The sequence below is a fragment of the Lampetra planeri genome, chromosome 38 (assembly GCF_965212315.1).
Source record: "Lampetra planeri chromosome 38, kcLamPlan1.2.h2, whole genome shotgun sequence".
Classification (NCBI taxonomy): Eukaryota; Metazoa; Chordata; class Hyperoartia; order Petromyzontiformes; family Petromyzontidae; genus Lampetra; species Lampetra planeri.
In genome coordinates this window covers 6,843,702-6,864,770 of record NC_136144.1, presented here as the reverse complement: position 1 = coordinate 6,864,770, position 21,069 = coordinate 6,843,702, and the positions used below count along the sequence as shown (strand labels likewise).

The following is a 21,069-nucleotide window of genomic DNA, read 5'->3' as shown; positions in this document are numbered from 1 at the left end:
CGGGAACAAAGCATCTCACTGCCATGTACCACATGTGTATGCACGGATATGTGATCAATAATGCTGACTTGACTTGCTAGAGAAGTGTTCTTCACTAATTTTCAGAGGCGAGGGGGGGGGGGGCACATTTGACGATAAGACATCGTCAGTATAAGGAGGGCCGCTACACGTTTGAAACCATTGGGGGTTTGACAGCATGATGAAGGGGGGGGGGGGTGTTTTCACTCTTTGTGTATTGTAGACGCACTAAAGGCATTGAAGAACACTGCTTTGAACGAATTCTAGGGGTTTTATTAATTCCTATGCAAGGTTTTAGAAAACACCGTGGTAGAGGATTTTAGGAGCGCTGGTGATTCTCCCACTCACTCACATGGCCTCTCTGTAGAACGCCTAATGAACAGCTTCCTGGATTACATCAACATTCACAACCCCCCCTCCCCCCCGATTCTTTCCATGTGCAACCAAATAATCCCCGGCCCGCACCCACGACCGACCTACCCACCCTTCCCAAATGAATTCAAAACGGTGACATCGTTCGTGTTATCATTCATTTTAAAGTAATCATGCTTGTTTACCCATGAAAGTCCTCACTGAGTCTCTTGACCCGCGTTTTTTTTCAGGAGGATCCTGCCAAGGTTTCACAATGGCTGAGAACGCTGATTGCTCGCTATGTTTCAATTCAGCACATTTTATTTATGTTACATTGGTACATTTGGACCACGACGTGGGCACGCGATGGCCCACTCTACTCTTGCGAATAATGTCGCGGCATCTTTAACATCCACTGCGAAGCAAACATCGCGTATCCTTTTTTTTGTCTGGCTAAATTACACACCCACAGTAGTTAACTGTGAACCATCTGAGGTTTGAGCGGTAAACGCCGCGGTTCCGTAAGGCCATGGACATGAACATTTCTTTGTTAAAAGCGAGTGAACAAATCACAATTATTTTACAGCTCTTTGCCAATCCACTGCTGGACGAAGCTTTCCCCACACACCAAGCCGAACACGAGGATTGTCTGATCATACTTCACGTTGGTCTGTGCCAGAGCCGGCCCAGCCACTAAGCGACCCTTGCAATTGCAAAGGGCCCCGTGGCCAGCAGAGGGCCCCCCTAGAGTCACTGCGAGCTAGTGGGTGAAAAAAATCATACATCAAAGGGGCCTCCAACCAAATTTTGCTTAGGGCCCCCAAAGGTCAAGGGCCGGTTCTGGTCTATGCGCTTCGGTCAAGTTGGGGAGCAGAGACATGGAAGCGGAGGTTTTGAGAAGACCGGCGCATTACAGATGCTGTGGCCACAGGCCGAATACATTTATAAATATACATAGGGAAAACAAGACAATTCTACGCTGACATAAATGGCCCCCGAGTTTAACGACTGAACACACGAAAACTGCACTTATTCACAACAAAGGTGGAAGTGGAATCAATGTATCTTTGACCGGGTAGCCACCTTACAGGTCTAGGTTCTGCCTAGGTCACGAGCTAACTTGTAACTGAAGACACGAACACAGCAGGAGGTTCTTATGTGTCTTGCAGCTGCTGCCACCACCTTTATCCCATGAGGCAACAGGGTTGGTCTGTATCACCTGGGGTGGTAAATGCCACCAGTACGTATGCTGAACTTCTTTCGCACGGTACGTAGCCAACCGTGCTAATCGGAGGATATACCCCTCGGCTGTGTTCACCTTAAGACGAAGCTTTGTTTCACGTAAACATGTCCTATTTATTTTCATATTCCATAGACGTTTCGTGATCAATTCATGTTTTCGTTTTGAGTTCCAAAAAAAAATGTTCTCTATTAAACACCAACATTTCACAACGCCTCTCTCATACAAAGCGACCGCACTCACTTTGCTACCACGCACATTCGTGAACCAACGATAAAATTGTCAAAAAATATACTCTGTTAGCATTTTCCACCCAAGGTGGTCGCCGATAAGCAATCTTTGGGGAAGGAGGCAAGGGAGGGGGGGGGAGCAACGGCTCCAATAACCACTTTTTTGTTTTACCTGGGCGACAGCGTCTTGCGGATAAGACCCCATATCCACTGACAGTCGCACGTCCAGTCGAGCAGCATGCTCCGGGCTCCTGCCATAGCATCGCCGACGCACGCGGCAAGATGAAACCCAGCCCGTGCGCCACCTTCGCTCCCGTCGTCGCCGAGCGCGCCCAACCAGGGCAAGCAGCGAGCTGCTCGGCGATTGACTTCGTCTCAGAGCCGCCCTTCACCACGACGGCCCAACCCGCGGAGCTGTGGAGCGCCGGGGGTCGTCACTGACGCCCCACGCGAAACACGTCGCGCGCGAGAAGCGAGAGACTCCGTTCCTCGTCGTCGTCCTGTGAGCGCGGGTGGCTACTGGCCGACAGCCCGTTGCGTGCGTATGGGGGTGGTGATGATGGTGGGGGGGGGGGGTGGAAATGAGGAAGCGTGGCCAAGGGCCGTTGGGGCTGCTCCTCTGAGGGCACGCAATGGGCGATGGGGCGATGCACAATCACGTGGATGAGCGGCGGCTGTCGGCGGCGTCGGAGTTGCGGGCTGCGTTCCACCAAACGCGCCCGGGGTCGCCAGCGGCACTGTACTCGAGACGCTGGTACGTCTCGTGCCCTGGCACGGAGGGGATTGTGGAGCATGATGGTGGGTGGGTAGGGGTGGTGGGTAGGGGTGGCGGGTAGGGGTGGTGGGTAGGGGTGGTGGGTAGGGTGGTGGGTAGGGGTGGCGGGTAGGGGTGGTGGGTAGGGGTGGTGGGTAGGGTGGTGGGTAGGGGTGGCGGGTAGGGGTGGTGGGTAGGGGTGGCGGGTAGGGGTGGTGGGTAGGGGTGGTGGGTAGGGTGGTGGGTAGGGGTGCTGGGTAGGGTGGTGGGTAGGATGGTGGGTAGGGTTAGGGGCCCCCTACCCCTACCCACCACCCCTACCCCCCTACTAGGGGGGTAGGGGTGGCGGGTAGGGGTGGCGGGTAGGGGTGGCGGGTAGGGGTGGCGGGTAGGGGTGGCGGGTAGGGGTGGCGGGTAGGGGTGGCGGGTAGGGGTGGCGGGTAGGGGTGGCGGGTAGGGGTGGCGGGTAGGGGTGGCGGGTAGGGGTGGCGGGTAGGGGTGGCGGGTAGGGGTGGCGGGTAGGGGTGGCGGGTAGGGGTGGTGGGTAGGGGTGGCGGGTAGGGGTGGTGGGTAGGGGTGGCGGGTAGAGGTGGTGGGTAGGGGTGGCGGGTAGGGGTGGCGGGTAGGGGTGGCGGGTAGGGGTGGTGGGTAGGGTGGGGGAGTGTAGCGGTCAGCACGCTGCCGCCTACACGAGTTCGATTCCCGCTCGCTGGCAGCAGCGGTGACGTTAATTTTGAACCGGTCCTGGGACTCCCCCCCCCCCCTACTGGTGCGCTGTGTAGACATCGGCACGAGGGAGACAAAGGCGGCCGGGCGTGGTCCTGGCCACCCACCCACCCCGCTTCGAGGGTCGTGCCGGCCTTCGTAGATAGGTGCTCTTTAATGAGCGCTTGCTGGGCTGTTCAAGCTACGGGGGGGGGGTGGGGGTTGTGGATCGTTGGGGGGTAGAGAGACATTCAGACCCAGCCAAATCTGTGACCCTCATGAGGTTTTGAAGAATTCCACCCCCCCCCCCAACCAAAATATGCAAACAAAAAACGAATTGAAGCCACGAAGCAAAGCGAAAACACTTGTTGGGGATTGCGTTCCTGCCACCCGTCGCCCGCGGTGCAACGCTTTTTTTTTGTTCGCAATAAATACTTTAAAAACAACAACCACAAAGCGATATTCTACGAGGAAGAGTTTTTTTTTAATCCTTTATATTAAGTTCACTTGCTTGCTTGCTTGCGCGCTTACGACCGTGCAAATCTTTTGGTCGTTTTTTAACCCACTTCCCGTGATCCAATCGAGCTGACATTTTGCACACAGACTCGTTGTGCGTGACAATTAATGTTCGTGAAATTTTTTTCCCAAAATTTTCCACTTATTAGGAAAAAAAAAATCATATTTAATTTAAAATACCAATGTGATAAAAATGAAACTCTTACTCAAGAAAAACAGAAATGAATAATAAAATAAAACCGATGCCACGCATATAAAGGATTTATAGTGAAAAACTTTGTTTTTACGGGTTAATTTTTTGGTCTTCTTCTATTTTGTGTTTGACGTCGGGCACACGCACAGCAACGAGCGGACGATCGGACGAGTAAACACGTTCAGCGGGTTCGCGTTGTAGAATTAGGGCCAAATGGAGCCACAAATATTTGAATAAGAGGACCCCCTGAAGCCGCCCGAGTCTCAAAGCAAAGTTTCTAGCAGTCGACGTTGTCGGGATGGACTCCCCTTCCCTCTCTCGAGCGATACGCTTCATTGTTACGTTGTTACTCTGAACGTGGCAGCCAACAGAAATATGTAGAAGCAGCAACTTCCTTATAAGCACTCAGGTTCACCGCTTTTTCTCTCTCCATCCCCCGGAATGAGATACGCAAAGCGGACAAAATTCCCCACAATGACACATCCCCCCCCCCCCACCGTATAAGCCTGAACGAACTTCGGGCAAGTGCTGTTAGCGAGCACCTATGAAGGCCGGCACGGCACTCGAGGGGGTGGGTGGGTGGCCAACACCTCGCCCGGTCGCCTTTGTCTCCTGCGTGGTGATAATTACTCTGCAACACCGCACCAGGTACCCGTTTGAGGCCGAGCCGACGAACACGCAGCCAAAGAATGCGTGTAACAGCACGTGTTTATCTCCCGCCTGTGGAAAGGACAAACGACGCACTTATAACCTTCTACGACGCTCAAGAATATCCAGAAAAAAAGAGGTGTTTCGGGGAGGGGGAAAGTCGCCTGGGATAAATCCGAAACGTGGAACCCAAGTCGCCTGGGGGGTGATCGCGTGGGTTTTTGGGAGCTAATTCGAGGTCAGATCCCTTGAGTCGGCGCCACTAGACCGACGCCTTGGGTTCGCGTCCGGGTTTCGCCAGCCCGCGATGAAAACCGGTTTTTCAGGTGTGGCGGGTTGATGCTCTCAATCCGGTCACCCATGGCCACAAGGCAAAGATCCCCGCCCCCCGTAAAGCCTGTAACAGACGTTGGGGCAAGTGCTGTTAAGCGAGTAGCACCGCCTATGAAGGCCGGCACGGCACACGAGGGGGTGGGTGGCCAGCACCACGCCCGACCGCCTTTGTCTCCCGAGTGGCGATGTTGTTTACACACCGCACCAGGTTACTCATTCGAGGCTGAGTCGACGGAGGGGAGGCCCAGGACTGGTTCAGATAATCGTCACTGGTGTTGGCCATGAGCGGGAATCGAACTCGGGTGGCTGGGTTTCATAGCGCAGTGCAAAAACCACTACCAATACAACCGCCATTCGCCACTAAGTGACGGCGACGTCACCCACCACGACGCCTGTGCCAGGCTAGGTGCACTTTGAGGCTGCCACGTGAAGTGTCGAAGACTCGCTGCTGACAGGGAGGTCCCGGGACAGACCCAGCAGGTGCCATTGGTTGGCTGACTGAGATGACCGGTAGATGCACCACCAGCTGTACCCCCTACTGTGCCAGGCTAGGTGCAGGAGGTCTCGGGACAGACCCAGCAGGTGCCATGGGTCTGCTGACTGAGATGACCGGTCGATGCACCACCAGCTGTACCCCCTACTGTGCCAGGCTAGGTGCAGGAGGTCACGGGACAGACCCAGCAGGTGCCATGGGTCTGCTGACTGAGATGACCGGTCGATGCACCACCAGCTGTACCCCCTACTGTGCCAGGCTAGGTGCAGGAGGTCTCGGGACAGACCCAGCAGGTGCCATGGGTCTGCTGACTGAGATGACCGGTAGATGCACCACCAGCTGTACCCCCTACTGTGCCAGGCTAGGTGCAGGAGGTCTCGGGACAGACCCAGCAGGTGCCATGGGTCTGCTGACTGAGATGACCGGTAGATGCACCACCAGCTGTACCCCCTACTGTGCCAGGCTAGGTGCAGGAGGTCCCGGGACTACTGTGCCAACTCCACGAACCACTCACTGCACTACTGAGCACACACAAAACTAACCGAAGAGATATTTCTCAAATTCTGCTGTGGTAACACGAATTTTTTCTTAACCGCCTTGAATCCTCGTGTGGTATGCCGGATCAGGATTGCGCGTTGGAAACTTTTTCTCTCTCTCTCTCCAAGCTTCCGCCACGCACTACTGCGGTGGCACACTTCAGCAGTTAAAGCTGAGCACGCATCTACTGTATACTTTTTAAATCATTTAGAAAACCAGCACTGTATACATATGCAAGCCGTGCACGTGCTATGAATCCGAGGATTTCTGATCACCCGGATGTTACGGGATGGCGTACCTGTCAACCCCTTATCAGTGCCCGACCTTGTTACAGACCGATTCAGACCTTATTGGGTCACTTCCGTGCCCCGTATAAATCTCAACGTTCATCCTACAACGTTCCTTTCACGCGGGAGAAACACGAAAAAATAGATACATTTAATGTTTTGCCCGTATCGAAACGGCTGTACGCCGTATGGACCTGAAAACTCAATGTCCCTGTACAGGACGACGGGGTAAGGGGCCGTCCATAAATGACGTCACGCGATTTTGGATGATTTCCCCCCCCCCTCGTCACACGGCGTCACAAAAAGTCAGACCCCCCTCAAAATATGACGTCACAAAGCTCTGCCCCCCCCCCAAAAAAATAAAACATGCTTCAAATCGCTTTAAACTATTGTCATTGTAGTGCGTATTTAACGTGGCGCTGCACTCTGATGTTGTAGGAGAAAACATTTACTAAAAAGTATATTTAACTAAGTAGAACGTGTTGTCTATATTTATTTAAAGTTGCGCATTTTGATGTGACGTCACATTTCTCAAACGCCCCCCCCCCCCTCGTCACACATCGTCACAAATGTCTGACCCCCCTCCCCTCTACGTGACTTTACCGAAAGAACCAAGAAGATGAATCCCTGCAGTCACGAAAGCTTTAAATCGAGCTTTGTAATCGGCTGGAGTGCACGGGCAAAATCCAGCCGACTTGTGCATCACGCACGTTGGACTTCTTTCGCGCCGTACGTAGCCGACTGTGCTCGTCGGAGGCGCGCGCGACTTCAGCATCGCACCACGACCATCGGGGCAGGCTAATTGTAACAGCGCGGGTGGGCGGGCGGGGTATCAATCATTACCTAATCAGCGGCATGGGTCTAGGCGACAATAACATTAGCATGATTACCGCCGTAATTAACACCTCGAATAAATACAGGGGGCCTGCGCATATTTGACTCTCTCTGGCGGAAACGAAACGCGATTATTGGCTCAAGTGCGGAACGCTGCCACTCGTGTCTATGTTGCCGTACCCGCGATCATGACCTACGTGGTGATTGTACTATCAATGAGCCCGCGATCATGACACACGTGGTGATTGTACTATCAATGAGCCCGCGATCACGACCCATGTGGTGATTGTACTATCAATGAGCCCGCGATCATGATCTATGTGGTGATTTTACTATCTATGTACCCGCGATCGTGACGTAGTAAGTCATTGCAGTGGTCACGATCACAATCGCCGCAGTCATCGCCATGCCCACCGCAGTCAGCGTGGTCTATGCGATTGTCAATATGTATTGTGATCGAATCACCTCTTCCAAGACCATAGTGGTCAGCGTGGAGCGAGTTGGCTATAAAGAATGGTTAATGAAGACTTGACGCCTTGCAAAGGGCATCTATTTGGTATCTGAACATCTTAAACACCATCCTGTTGTATTGTCAGAAAGGGTCAAACTTCTACCTATTATATTTCTTGAGCATGTTGACACTGGCAACAACAACAACAGGTCCCATAGACGTAAAGCATCCCACAGGAATTATTTCTCGAGAACGCCCCGCAGCGAAGGGCCTTCCGCCAGCGGCGACGTCTACAGGCAATTGCAGGGCTGCACCTTCTACTCGTCGTGGTGGTGGATTCTGTGAATTCTCTGTGCCGCTGGCCGGGTTCCGGTGTAACCCGGCCAGCGCCGCACAAAGCGACCCACCCCCCCCCACCCCGTCACTCTACAGCCTCCAAACCCTCTCTCGTCGCACTAAAAACGGCACGGGAAGCAAGCGGCTCAATCGAGCGAACGAACCAACGAACGCATTCCGAGAAGACCCGTTCGCGTGTGCACATCGCGGCCAAAGTCACGGCGATGACGACCGCGTCACCAGCGGTGACAGGCGACGACGAAGCGCCCCCCCCCTGTCCCGCTTCCAGGCAACGGCATCGCAGCTATAATTAGAAGCCTTGCCCTCAGTGGGCCGTGGGTGCAGTGCAGGAGGAGGTGGTGGTGGTGGGGAACTCTGGGGCTGGGAGGTGAGAGGTAGTGGAGAGGTATGGTCAGCTGGCGTGGTGGTGGTGGTGGTGGCGATGTACGTACTGCATTTTTCGATTTAAAGCTTTCGTGACTGCAGGGATTCATCTTCTTGGTGCTTTCGGTAAAGTCACGTAGAATGGAAATAATAAAATAATAAAAATTTTACGTGACAAAATAATTCTCACGACGTTTCGGCCACAACGCAAGCAGCCGTCCTCAGGTGGAGAACAGGTCTGTCGAGAAGACAGAGTCTGGGGTGTGTCATTCAGACTCTGTCTTCTCGACAGACCTGTTCTCCACCTGAGGACGGCTGCTTGCGTTGTGGCCGAAACGTCGTAAGAATTATTTTGTCACGTAAATTTTGTATTATTTTATTATTTACGTACTGTATGTTGAACTTCTTTCGCGCCGTACCTAGCCAACCGTGCTCATCGGAGGTGCGGGTGCTAGGCGGATTATATGTAACACGATTGTTGTTTCTGGGTAGTAAGTGTTATTTTCTATTTGCTTATGCCTCAAAAGGATAGAAAATGGTTATTATTCCCCACAAACTTTGCTTTTGTGACCAGGACTTTACGTGAAGGAATGACACAAATGCACACCACGTTTTCTCATTGAAAATATGTACATTCCAAAATATCACTGTCCTGGTCATAAAAGCAAAGTTTGTTGGGAATAATAGTCATTTGTGCACTTTTGATGCATACGCAATTAGAAAATAACACTTACTACCCAGGAACAAATTGTTGTTGTTGTTACACTGCTATAATTACATCGCAAATACCACGAAGGATGGCAACAGCCTTGGGGAGACCATAAATCGGCAGCGGATTGATGTCGCCCGATGACAACGGCGATGACGACAGCGAAAATAATTTCGAACGAAACCATCACAGACGCGGTGCTTCTCCGAGCAAAGCAAACACATTCACTCGACCCCGGCTCGCAAGGTGCTGCCCGCAGAACATCGGAGGTCCGACGCTGGTTTCACAATGACGTGACCCGCTCGCTAGAGTCACGTGCACGACCCCTCACCCAGTGTTGCAAGTACCCTCTAGCCACCAGTCCCCCACATTGCCTGTGTGTCGGTCCACGCATGCTCCCATTGGCAGTGCGTGTGTATTCACAGGTGCTATTGGCTAATAGCACTTGCCTCAACGGTCTGTTAAGGCTACACGGAGGGCCTTTGTCTCTGTGTCAGTGGCGTAATGGGGAGCAGTGTTGGCAGTGGTCAGCGCACTGCGCTACGGACCCGGGTTCGAGTCTTGCACACAGCCAACAGAGGTGATGGAAGCTTGAATTGGTCTTGGGCCTCACCTAGGTCGACTCAGCCCTAAATGAGCTCCTGGCACGTGCGTGTAAGCGTCTGCATTTTGGGAGACAAAGGCGGGTGGGTGTGGTGCTGACCACTCACACCCGCGCGTGTCGCGTCGTCCTTTATAGGTGCTCGCGAACAACATATTCTCCAAGGCCGTAATTATAATATATATTGGGGGGGGGATGTGTATTCTCAAAATGCCCCCCCCAATATATTGCTATAAAATAGATTTCTGTTTATATGATTGTGGTTATGGTTGTACTTTATGAATCCCTAATTTCTGCCATTATATACGATGAAACAAGAAGGTAAAAAAGAAAAAAACAGAGCAATACAATACACTATAAGACATTATTGTTAAAAATAAATCAAAAGTCCATCCCATGTGTTAGTGCATTTTTAAAAGATTTTAGGCAGGAAATGGCAGGAAATTCGTTTTCAAATTTAGATTTTTTTTTCTGGGGAGGGGGACCTCCAGACCCCCTGGAAGATTTGGTCCCCCCCAAAGTTGACTCCATGGCTACGGCCTTGATATGCTCCAACAGTCTATGCAGTCGATAAGGCGATACGGGCTAAACAGGGGACCTTTGTATTTAACTGTGTCTGCAAGCGTGCGTCTTCATGTGCACTGATTACATATTTGCACACAAAAAATGTGTCTTCAGTAGCAACACATAACCGGAATCACAGCATTCGTTGCGTGCCCAGATACCATCGCCAACTCAGAAGGGGGCTGAGTCGGCAGCATTTTAATTTCGGCATCGAAGGGCGAAACTGTTTACCGGTTTCATCCTTATCAGGTCTCGCCAGCAGTGACAGCAGCAACCGTCAAGCGACTTTCGCGGCCCTCCGTCGCCCACGGGAGTTTCGCCGGGCAAACGTCTCCCTGCGCCGCGGATGTGGTGGTGGTGGTGGTGGGGGGACAGGCGACGAACGCGGCGCCGAGAACACCCCGCGAGCCACAGCATCACCAGCGGCTCTGCTCGGCTGAAGTGGTGCGAATCAGAAGATGCTAACGGACGGGGCTTTTAAGCCGGGAAGGCGTTTGCTGCCGAATGTATCACCCACCCCCTCCCCCCCACGGCGCAAACTCGCAAAGAAAAAAAAATACATGAACGTTTTTTGCTGGGGTTTTAAATTTTTTTTTTTAAACCAAATATCTGTTTAAATGGGGGTCACGCTGGGGTTGGGTGTGTGGTGGGAGGGGGTCAATATAAATGGGTCATTTAACAGCCTTTCAGAGCTTCCTGAAAGAAAAAAAAATCGCAGCGGTTTTATTTTAACAGAGAGGGGTGTAAAAAAAAAGGATGAACGAATGCCTCGTTTAATGAAGCGTAAATCAGTGACGGGCAAAGCACCGGGTCCGTCCTTCAAGTGACTTCTCCGCTCGCTGCAAACAGCTTGCTCCGTGATGGCAAGCGTCTTTCAAACCTGCAATCTGCGCCTAAGTGCCTCGCTAAGTGCCACCCTTGCTGCATCTTAAATACCTGCCAATAGCCCCATTATCCCTGTTTGTTACCAATGGCAAGCATCCTATCCAAATTCCTTGAAAGTTGGGGGAAGTTTTACAGCGGGTTTGGAATTTTCAGTGAATCACGGCGGCGTGGGCTTGTTCACGCGACGCAACAAAAACTTTATTTTAAAATTTTTATCGTTTGCATGATTTTTGTTAGGGCCCGATGAAACTAATAACCCTCACGTTGTACTGTGGTAGGTAGCGGTGGAAAACATAACAGAGGAAACGTGTTCAAAACCAGTGCAACTATTTACTAAAAACTAAAACTATTTTTCATTTTTACCTATGTCGATATTTTCTCAGAAGCGACCTGGCTATCATAAATGATCGCATAACCAAGTGGCTTACCGTCACGTGGAAATTTAAGGCAGCTAAATAATCCAAACACACGTTGATTCTAAATGTGGGGAGAAAAATCCACACGACAACGTGGAGAACATGCAAACAATATACAGGCGTCAGGGTCGCGATCGAGCCCAAGACCTCATGTATACCAGGTGAGGCAGTCAACATCTCAATGTTTGTGTAAAAAAACGATAGGCAAGAGGGCTTTGCCAGTCACACGCAAGATGACAACCGTTGATTGATCAAATCACAGGAAGCAGGACTGTGTCTATGTGGCACATTTGATGAGGTTATACTTATTCTTGGTTCTTTCGGTAGAGTCACACAATAAAATGTAATTGTTTAATATGTGTATTATTTTTTATTATTTAAATATTTCCCTTCTACGTGACAATACCGAAAGAACCAATAATATGAATCCCTGCAGTCACGAAAGCTTTAAATCAAACGTTCTACTTAATAAATATATGACAATTCGCATGTGTCCATCCCCGTCTCGGATGTGTAATTAGCTGAAACTGAGGTCACATATATGTGTGCTGAACTTCTTTCTCCGCCGTACGTAGCCAACCGTGCTAATCGGAGGTGGGGGGTTGAAGGACAATAAACTAAGCACAAAAAAGTAGTTCTAAAGAAATGAGTTTTCAATCTGGATTTAAAAGTGCATAGCTCCAGTGGCTGGCTTTCTCATAAAAAATATATCTCCCCCAATTGTATCCTGATTGTGCAATCAGAGTCATGCTATGTGGTGAAAAAAACTCATTGGGAGGTCTCACAATGCGGCGGCTGCCGGCCTCCTGATTGCAATCGGATGATGCAGAACTGCTTCTAAAATCCTTCAAAAGTGACCTCTGATCAACGCAGAGAGGGCAGCACTTTCCCAACTGCCCTGCTGCTGCTGCAGAGAAATGTTAATTACCAGAGCTGGAATTTAGTGCAAGTAATTGCGGAACCAAATATAATGATGGTTTTTTTTTGTACTGTCATTGGTGGCTGGCCTGAGGACAATCAACTAGAAGAGAGAGAGAGAGAGAGCGGGAGCGCGACTCACAGGCACGAGAAACCACAGACGAGCTGGAAAGGCGCCAATAACTGGCCAAGTTTCTTGGTCCTCCACAATACATATCGGTGTTGTCAGCCAATTAACGATCGTTAATGCGTGCGGGAGGCAAACGGAGCGCCCCGTGAAAACCCCACGTGCGTGAGGGTGCAACACTCGATCCGCATTCGTTGAACTGCCTTCTCGTGCCCAGCCAGGGTGAGAGGCAACTCGACGCCCACGGGGAAAGGGGCCCTTCGCGACATCTGCGTGCGGGATTCCACCAACCCTCGCTTCTGCCGTCGCCACGGGCGCTGGACGATGGGTGGGCCCACGACACGAAGCAGCAGCAACATCGTAACTCGCCACTTGGGATTCCGACACGAAGCGAATGACCGTGAGACCTGAGATGCCTACCCGACCCTTGCCGACCTCACGTCACCCCACGGTGACGGGGATCCCCCATCGCAGCGCTCGCGACGGCTAGCCGGAGGCGGGGTGTCCTCCTAGAGCTAAGCTTCCATTTATTTTACTTTACGGGACGAACGTCGTGAACATTTCGCTGTTAAGTGTTCCACTGCGACCTTAAAGCTTACCGAGGCAAAAAAAAAAGTCTCGAAGCCACTCGGCGAGATTATGCTTTGGAGTACGTTTAAAAAAAAAGAATTGAACGCTGCAAATTCAAATCGTGTGCATGCACCACTAAGCAAATGGATGGGAGGGAGGGGGGATGGAGAAATGGGCAGTTTAACACGTAGTCGGGCTTTCGCGGCCAATATCACCCATAAGAGGGTTTTTTTGTTGGGGTTAGATCGCGTATATATATAAATGTGTCGTTAAACCCGAAACAGGTGGACTTCTCCACAAATCTGGCTGTCGCCTGATGAAGCTGGTTGTAATTACTGGCGAAACGTCGTACTCAGATTGTAAATGTTGTGGCTTGGCTCTCCAACACGCCGGTTAGTGCTGTGCTAGTGACGAATTGGCCACCTTTTGTTTATGTGACAACCCTTACTAGTTAGCCTTGTCGGGTGGTGGCGGGTGGTGGCGGGTTTAATGACACGTTTACTTACATATTTACACGATCTCACCCAACCATCCCCCCCCTCTCTATTATGATAAATGTGCAATTGCTACACACTCAGCCGTGCCCCGAGTGTGTAAGCACGTGCGGGACGATACGCATTCGCTGGGAACGTTAATAGAATGCAACGTCTCAATAGCCACGCGGATATGGGCGTTCAAGACTGCTGCCCGAGCTCTGTGGACGTTTACTTATGCAGGCGGGAGCACGCGCTGTTCCCGTTCGTCGGTCGAGATATGAAGATTGAGCTCAAAGCCGAGAAAGACGCAAAACTAAATTGCGTTCCATAACACAGCCTCGGGACATGCTACCTGAAGCGTCGTTGGTTCGTTGGGGGGGGGGGGCGAATGACCCCCACAAACTTTTCTGAAGGCTCAACCGCCATTCTACACTTCTATAGCCGGGTCGAAAACGTCGGTAATAATATTTTGACACCAGCGGCAAGTTTATCTTCAAGGTTCACCAGTTTGGCGAACGCTGACGAGGCAAATGTGCCCTCGTGCGCATCTGATTCAGTGAGTCAGCGGTGGGGGAGGGGGAGGGGATTAAGGGGGGGGGGGGTGGGCAGAGTCTGGGGGATTGATGGCTCCAGAATTTATTCCATGACAGAATAAGCCCCGATTGCATCTGGCTTTTATTATTATTGTTGTTGTTGGTAGTTCACCGTGAAAACAGACATCCTATTTGTCTGTGGGGCGTCTTGAGCAGCAGCTGCATTTAGATGCACTTACACAACGCTAGACGAGTTCAATTTGTGCTGTGTCGTCTCTACTGACGTGCCACGCTTATGTCCCGCACACCGCAGGCGCATTGAACGCGTCGGCCAGGCGCGTCGAGTGGCAGAGGGCACTACCTGTCCCGGGCCTCGCAGTTCACGGGCTGCGCTAGGCTCATGCGAGCAAAGCGAACGAGTAGGGGACCTAAGAGGCCTGAAGTGGACACGGATTCGTGAGAACGAAAAAAAACACACACGGTCGAACCAAATATTATCTCAAGCGCAAAGGCCAATCAACGCAAGTAGATAATTAACATGAAACACAATCCACATCTCTCTCTCTGCATCTCTCATCTCGCTACATATCTCTTCCATCCCCCCCCACGGTTCTGTTACCTACATACATCGAAGCACTTGCCCCAACAGTCTGTGAAGGCTACACGGGGGCACCTTTGCCTTTGGTGCGTGACTCATCTCGCTTTGCCAGTCCCTTTCGGTCACCTCAACTGGATTTTGGAAATAAACAACTGAGATGAAAATAAACCAAATAAAAAAAATTAATATGTACCCTCGCGCTTAAAAACCAAAGGCATAATGCACCCACCTCTCGTTTCCCTTTCCGCTCGTAATCGGCTTTTGATAACCACCAGGCACAGTGAATAGTGGACATGCGGCGCACGCCACGAAGCCGGAAAAACGAGTTCGATTCCTGGCCATGGCGAACAAAAGCGACCTTGTCTTGGGTCTCCCCTAGGTCTACTTAGCCTTGAATCAGTGCGTGGTGTGTGTAGTGTAAACACCAATGCCCCGTGAAGTCAACTCGTGTGCCATCTTCTTGCAGCAACAGCCGAAGAACGCCAGTCTCACAAAACGCATTGGCCCTTGAGCAATTGGACGGAATAATGGCTTATCAGTACCACCAAGGGTGGCAGATGCTACCAATGATTTTCTTGAAAAAAATTGCATATCTAGATTACACATTTTTACGATAGCAAGTTTAGCGTAATAGCTTTTTTTTACGATAAAAATTGGTGTTAAAGTAGGGCGCTGAAATATGCTTTAACAGAGAATGTCATTATAAAAAGAAAAACTAATGGGACATGAACCATCGATACAATATGACAATAGGTAGGAAGATTTGTGCTCATGGTGTGAGCACTGCCAATGGTTGACACTGTTAGCAGTAACCACCCCAAGTGATACCGACCAAAACTTTTGGCTCATAGTTTAAAGCAGTGTTCTTCACTTATTTTCAGAGGGGGAGGGGGCACTTTCGCCGATAAGACATTGTCAGTGTGAGGGCTGCCACACGTTAGAAACCATTGGGTTTTGACAGCACGATGATGATGATGGGGTGGTGTTTTTACATTTGTGCATTGTCAAGGGCCGTACGTAAGGGGCCGCACTAAAGGCCACCAGGGACTTCCAGGGGCGTGCGGGCCTTGCAATGAGGAACGCTGGCTTGAACGAATTCTAGGGCTTCAATACATTTTTACGCAGATTTAGGAGAAAAAAAAACCACCCGGCTCCTTTAAATGTCCACACTGCTATACATTTTCACATTACTGCTATATTACATTACTGCACAACAAAGACACTTCAAGTTGAGCTACTATTTGTGGCCAGGTCGCTTCTGAACAAGAAGCTAATAGCTCAGTGGGATTTTTACCTGTTAAAAAATAAATAAATTAGATTTAAAGCTTTTGTGACTGCAGGGATTCATATTCTTGGTTCTTTCGGTAAAGCAATCATCATCAGGTGATGATGATTGCTTGTGTTGCAGTCGAAACGTCGTGAGAATTTAATTTTTTATATTTTAAGTATTTTATTATTTCCCTTCTACGTGACTTTACCGAAAGAACCAATAATATAAAAACATTGTTAAGTTTTAGTTTTAAAATGTTCGTGTTTTTTATTTTGTTTACCTTTCCTATACTTCGCACTCCTATCGTGTTTTTCAAAATATTTGTTGTAACTTTTTGACTCGCCCCCTACTGGACATCTGTGAAAAAGAGCTTTGTAGCTCATCGGATTATTCCTGCTGTCTAAATAAAGATTCTGATGTCAGCTCGGTGCTTCTCCCCTCCTCCTGTCGGTGTGTTTACTTTGTTGCACTTTCTCTGCACCTCAGGATGAGCATGGTTGACTACGTACGGTGCGAAAGAAGTTCACCATACATTTAACAGTGTCATCCAGAAGGTCACGGGACAGACCCAAGTACCATGGGTTGACTGACTGAGATGACTGTCAGATGCACCAGCTGTGGCCCCCTACTGTGCCAACTTGCCGCATTTTAACCGCCCGGCGCTCCGCTCGTTGCTGTGAGCGTCGTTGTTTTGAGGGCGACTGCCTCCAACTGCCCAGTTGCGGCGTCCTTCACGTGTCTGGCTCACACTCTCCCAAACCACGTGATGTCAATTCGCTTGGAGCGGGTTGCGGCTGGCATCGCGCGACATTATTTTCAATATCTTGCCCCGCAAACCTCTCGCGCGAGGACCACCGACGGCAAGACACGCGAAACCAAAACGCTTCTCGATAACCTCACCGAATTGCTCGGCGGTGGGGGGGGGAGCTCGCCACGGTGAAAACTCACGCACGCATGCGAAACAGCGGCTGCTGTTGCTGCTGGGTAAAAAAAAAATACATTTGCATCCGATAAATCACCCGGTTGCTTGAAAAAAAGAATCTTTCCTCGGCACAGTATTTTATCACAAGGTGTACGCCGATTACATTTCTGGAATATTTACCACCTCTGTCCGCCGGCACCAGACGATGGTACTGGCCAAGGCTTCTGCCGTGGGTTTATGTTTTAGAGTGGTCTGTTACGTTACCAGTTGTCCAAAACGTTAAAGCGTCGTTCTTCACCGTTTTTTTTAAGAGGAAAGGGGCCACCTGCGCCGATAAGACATCATCAGTGTGAGGGCCACCGCACATTTGAAGCCCACTAGGTGTTTGACATCACGACGATGATGGTGGAAGGGTGTTTTCACATTTGTCTATTGTCAGGGGCTGCGCTAAAGGCCACAAGGGGCCGCCAGTGTCGCGCGGGCCTTGCAATGAAGAGCGCCGCGATGAAAGCGCGCGAGACCAGAGGTTCATAGCATGCTGCCGTGGGCTCGCTCACTACTGACCTGCTGTGCATATGCATAGGCACACCAAGCGAAGGGTTTAGTGGCCCCAAGCAGCTCAGGGTTGGATTCGGAGTACAGTACTGTGATGGGGGGGGGGGGACGATGATGACAGGTCGAATTCAAATCCGAAGGAACATTAATGAGTGTAATTAACATTAAACAGCGGATAATTGTCGCTCATTACGATCTTGTCCGTGTCTCCCTGCTGTCATCTAACTCCATCTTTTCCTCTGGTTTACATCTCTCTCATTTCACTACGTCTGTGTCTCTCTCATCTGCATCTCCCCTCTTATGGAGCTACATCTATAGCTATTCTTTTATCTCACTACTGGGACTCCCCAGTGGTCTGCTCGCTGTCCTCCTCACCAGAGAGGTGAGCACTGACAGGACGATGTTACAGTGGTGGTGAGGGGTGGTGGTCAGGTGGCTAAGAGGTCAGAGGTCAGAGCGTTTAGCTGGTATCAGTGAGTTCCTGGGTTCAAATCCTGGCAGCCGCCTGCCACTAAACCGGGTCCTCAAGTGTAGTGGAGCTGATGGACCGCGCAAGAAAACCCGCATCTCCTTCGGTTTTGTTTTCGCACCAATTTGGCTCTGAGAATTAAGAATCGCGGCTTCGAGAATGACTGACATCAGTGTGACCGTCATGCGACGAGCATTGCTCTTATATGCCAAGCGGGTGGGAAAGTGCTGCCCTCTCCTGTCCCCTGTGTGTGTGTGGACCAGAGGTTCCTTTAAAGCAGGGATGGGGAACCTTTTTTCTGCCAAGGGCCATTTGGATATGTATAACATAATTCGCGGGCCATACAAAATTATCAACTTAAAATTTGGCCTGTTATTTTTGGTCAAACGTTTAATTTACTCACCCCTTAATGTGATGGCTGGAACTGCTTCTCTTTAGCCGGGCGCGTGTGATGTTAGCTGGTATTGATGATGTTGCTACTCGCAACTGCTTTTCCAGGTTTGCTCCTAGATTTGTTGAATTTAGAGTCCCGCCTGCGGTTGCCTTGGCAGGGCCACACCAAATGATTTCGTGGGCCTTATACGGCCCACGGGCTGGACGTTCCCCACCCCTGCTTTAAAGCGACCCTGGAGGTATCTTTGCGATATCCACATCCTTCCGTGGACTTGTTCTCTCCCAAGAAGAGGTTGTTATGCCGCTGTGCGAGAAATCCGACTGGAAAATTGACCTCTTAACGTGCCACCAGTGGTCACGCAATGTGAACGTATTTGGGGAAAATACTGATTTTTTTAAAGTGACGGTGAGCGCGATGCATTGATAGACTAATTGTGGCAAAGCACGGTGGGGGTTGTAAAGGGTGAGGGTGAGAACACACACACATGTTGTCTGTGTGAGGTTAATGGACATCCCCCCCGCCCCCCCCCGCCCCCCCCGCCACTCCCCCCCTCCCCAACGTTACGCACCGACACGGCCGCAGTGACAGAGCGGTGACGCACCGGCCCTCCCTCCCTGCAATCACTGCTGCCGGAAGCTCCTCACCCCTGCACAGTGAATTACAGATAAATCATTCCACTACGAGACCCCCACACCCCGCCACCACCTCCACCAATGGCACGGTGGAGCAGCGGTTATCGCGCCGGGTCATGAACTCGGCCACCGGAGTACGATCCTCAGCCACGGCTAATATCGGCCGAACGAAACAGCCGAATTGGTCACGGGCCCTTCCACCAAACTCGCGACTGACCAGCGTGGCGAAGGACGGTCAAACCTGCACGCCACAGGGAGGAGGTCTTCATCCAGCAGAGGATCGAGACAAAAGGGGACTGCGAAAACATTTCAGTATGAAGATAAACTGCGAGTGAGTGAGCACTGATCCTTTGTGCACTTGCCGTTCTTCAAAAGCTTCCGTGGCTCCTTAAGAAATTGCTATTGCATGACCAGTGGCCACTTTAGACATCATTACCCTGCGAGCGGCCACTCAATCAACTCTTCTGGAGTAATCCTGCCACACGCAAGGAGCTTCCAATTTAAAGGCAATCTTACTTAAGGCATGAATCTTACGGCGCTTGTCCAGGAAAGCTGCCAATTTGTGCGCAGCTTGAGCAGAGGAAAATGACAATGCTTTACCTGTCATTATTTTAATACCTTCCCCAATACTGGGGCGCGCAGGTGACGAGATTAAGATTAATCCGCCTTTTTCCCCAGTTTATCCGCTGACAACAGCACACAAGGAGTGCGGACGAAAAACGAAGACTTTTTTTCCAAGAAATATCAACCGACGAGTATCGGTCAATTTTCTAGTACCAATAAAATGTTTCATGCTTCGAAGAATATAGAGCGGTCCCAGTGTGGAACTCAACAACACCGAGCATGGAGCAGGCTCCGTTGAACCCAACTCCTGTGTTTCCCATAATAGAGGTTTGTTTTTGGCTTAGATCGCGTAAATATACGCCGTTAAATCGTATGGTTTGTCACGTAAACAAAACATGCCAATTCGTGACAAGTACAGCAACACCGGTGTTTTGGAGAGCAAATCCACAACGTTTACAATCTGAGTGTACGACGTTTCGCCCGTAATTGCAACCGGCATCATCAGGCGGGGCAGCAACCAGATTTGTGGAGAAATCCTCCTGTTTCGTTCCTTAAATCAAGGGGGGTAGATATGATGACGTCACTTGTGAGCCCTTCACGTGCGAAGGGGGAAGGGAGGGGGGGATTAATTGGGGAGGTGGGCGGGGGGGTTCCTGTGTTTTTCATCGTTTGCGAATGTAGCACCAGCTGACGCGAATAGGAGCGAGCGAGCGAGAAAGAGAGAAAAAAACACGAATTTGTTACCGAGTTTGAACTTTCACACCGAACTTCTGTTCGACACGCCGCACACAAATGAGCGAGCCTGCGGTCTGTACATCTGCTGTGCCAGACGTTCAGATATTCCACCCGCCACCCGCCCCCCTCAAAGAAATTATAATATTTCAACATGCATTCGCAACCTCCCCCTGGCACGTAGAGAGAGCGACCTGTCGGCTCACTGATTTGACCCTTCACACGGAGCAGGCTCTCGCGACCAAGGGGCCGTCCATAAATGACGTCACGCGATTAAGGACAATTTTTGACCCCCCCCCCCCTTCGTCACACGGCGTCACGAAAAGTAAGACCCCTCCCCCTCAAATATGACGTCACAAAGCTTTGCCCCCCCCCCCCGCCCAAAAGAAAACATGCTTCACATCGCTTTAAACTATTGTCCTTGTAGTGCGTATTTAATGCGGCGCTGCACTCTGATGTCGTAGGAGAAAACATTTATTAAAAAGTCTATTTAATTAAGTAGAACGTGTTGTCTATATTTATTTAAAGTTGCGCATTTTGATGCGACGTCATATTTCTCAAACCCCCCCTCCCCTCGTCACGCATCGTCACAAATGTCTGACCCCGCCCCCCCTCCCTAGGTGCGTGACGTCATTTATGGACGGCCCCGAATTCACTGCGTGATGTGCACGTGTGTGCGTGTGCGTAATGAATGCCCACGAGTGTATGTTATCACCTGGAGCGGAAGTGTTTCATTTTATACCTACGTGACTTTACCGAAAGAACCAAAGATTATGGGATTATACACACACACAGCAGCAGCAGCAGCAATCATTGCCCGCGAC

At 50.6% G+C, this 21,069-nt stretch overlaps 1 protein-coding gene across 1 annotated transcript in view; it reads right to left on the bottom strand.

Annotated features, from left to right (window-relative positions):
* LOC144731244 (IQ motif and SEC7 domain-containing protein 1-like) overlaps positions 1-2,387 on the bottom strand; it is a 60,443-nt gene extending 58,056 nt beyond the window's left edge. Inside the window, exon 1 of the mRNA XM_078612264.1 lies at positions 2,012-2,387. Coding sequence (XP_078468390.1) covers positions 2,012-2,097 — 86 coding nt within the window. The 5' untranslated portion in view covers positions 2,098-2,387. The remainder of the gene's footprint in view (positions 1-2,011) is intronic.
* Positions 2,388-21,069: the final 18,682 nt, after the last annotated feature.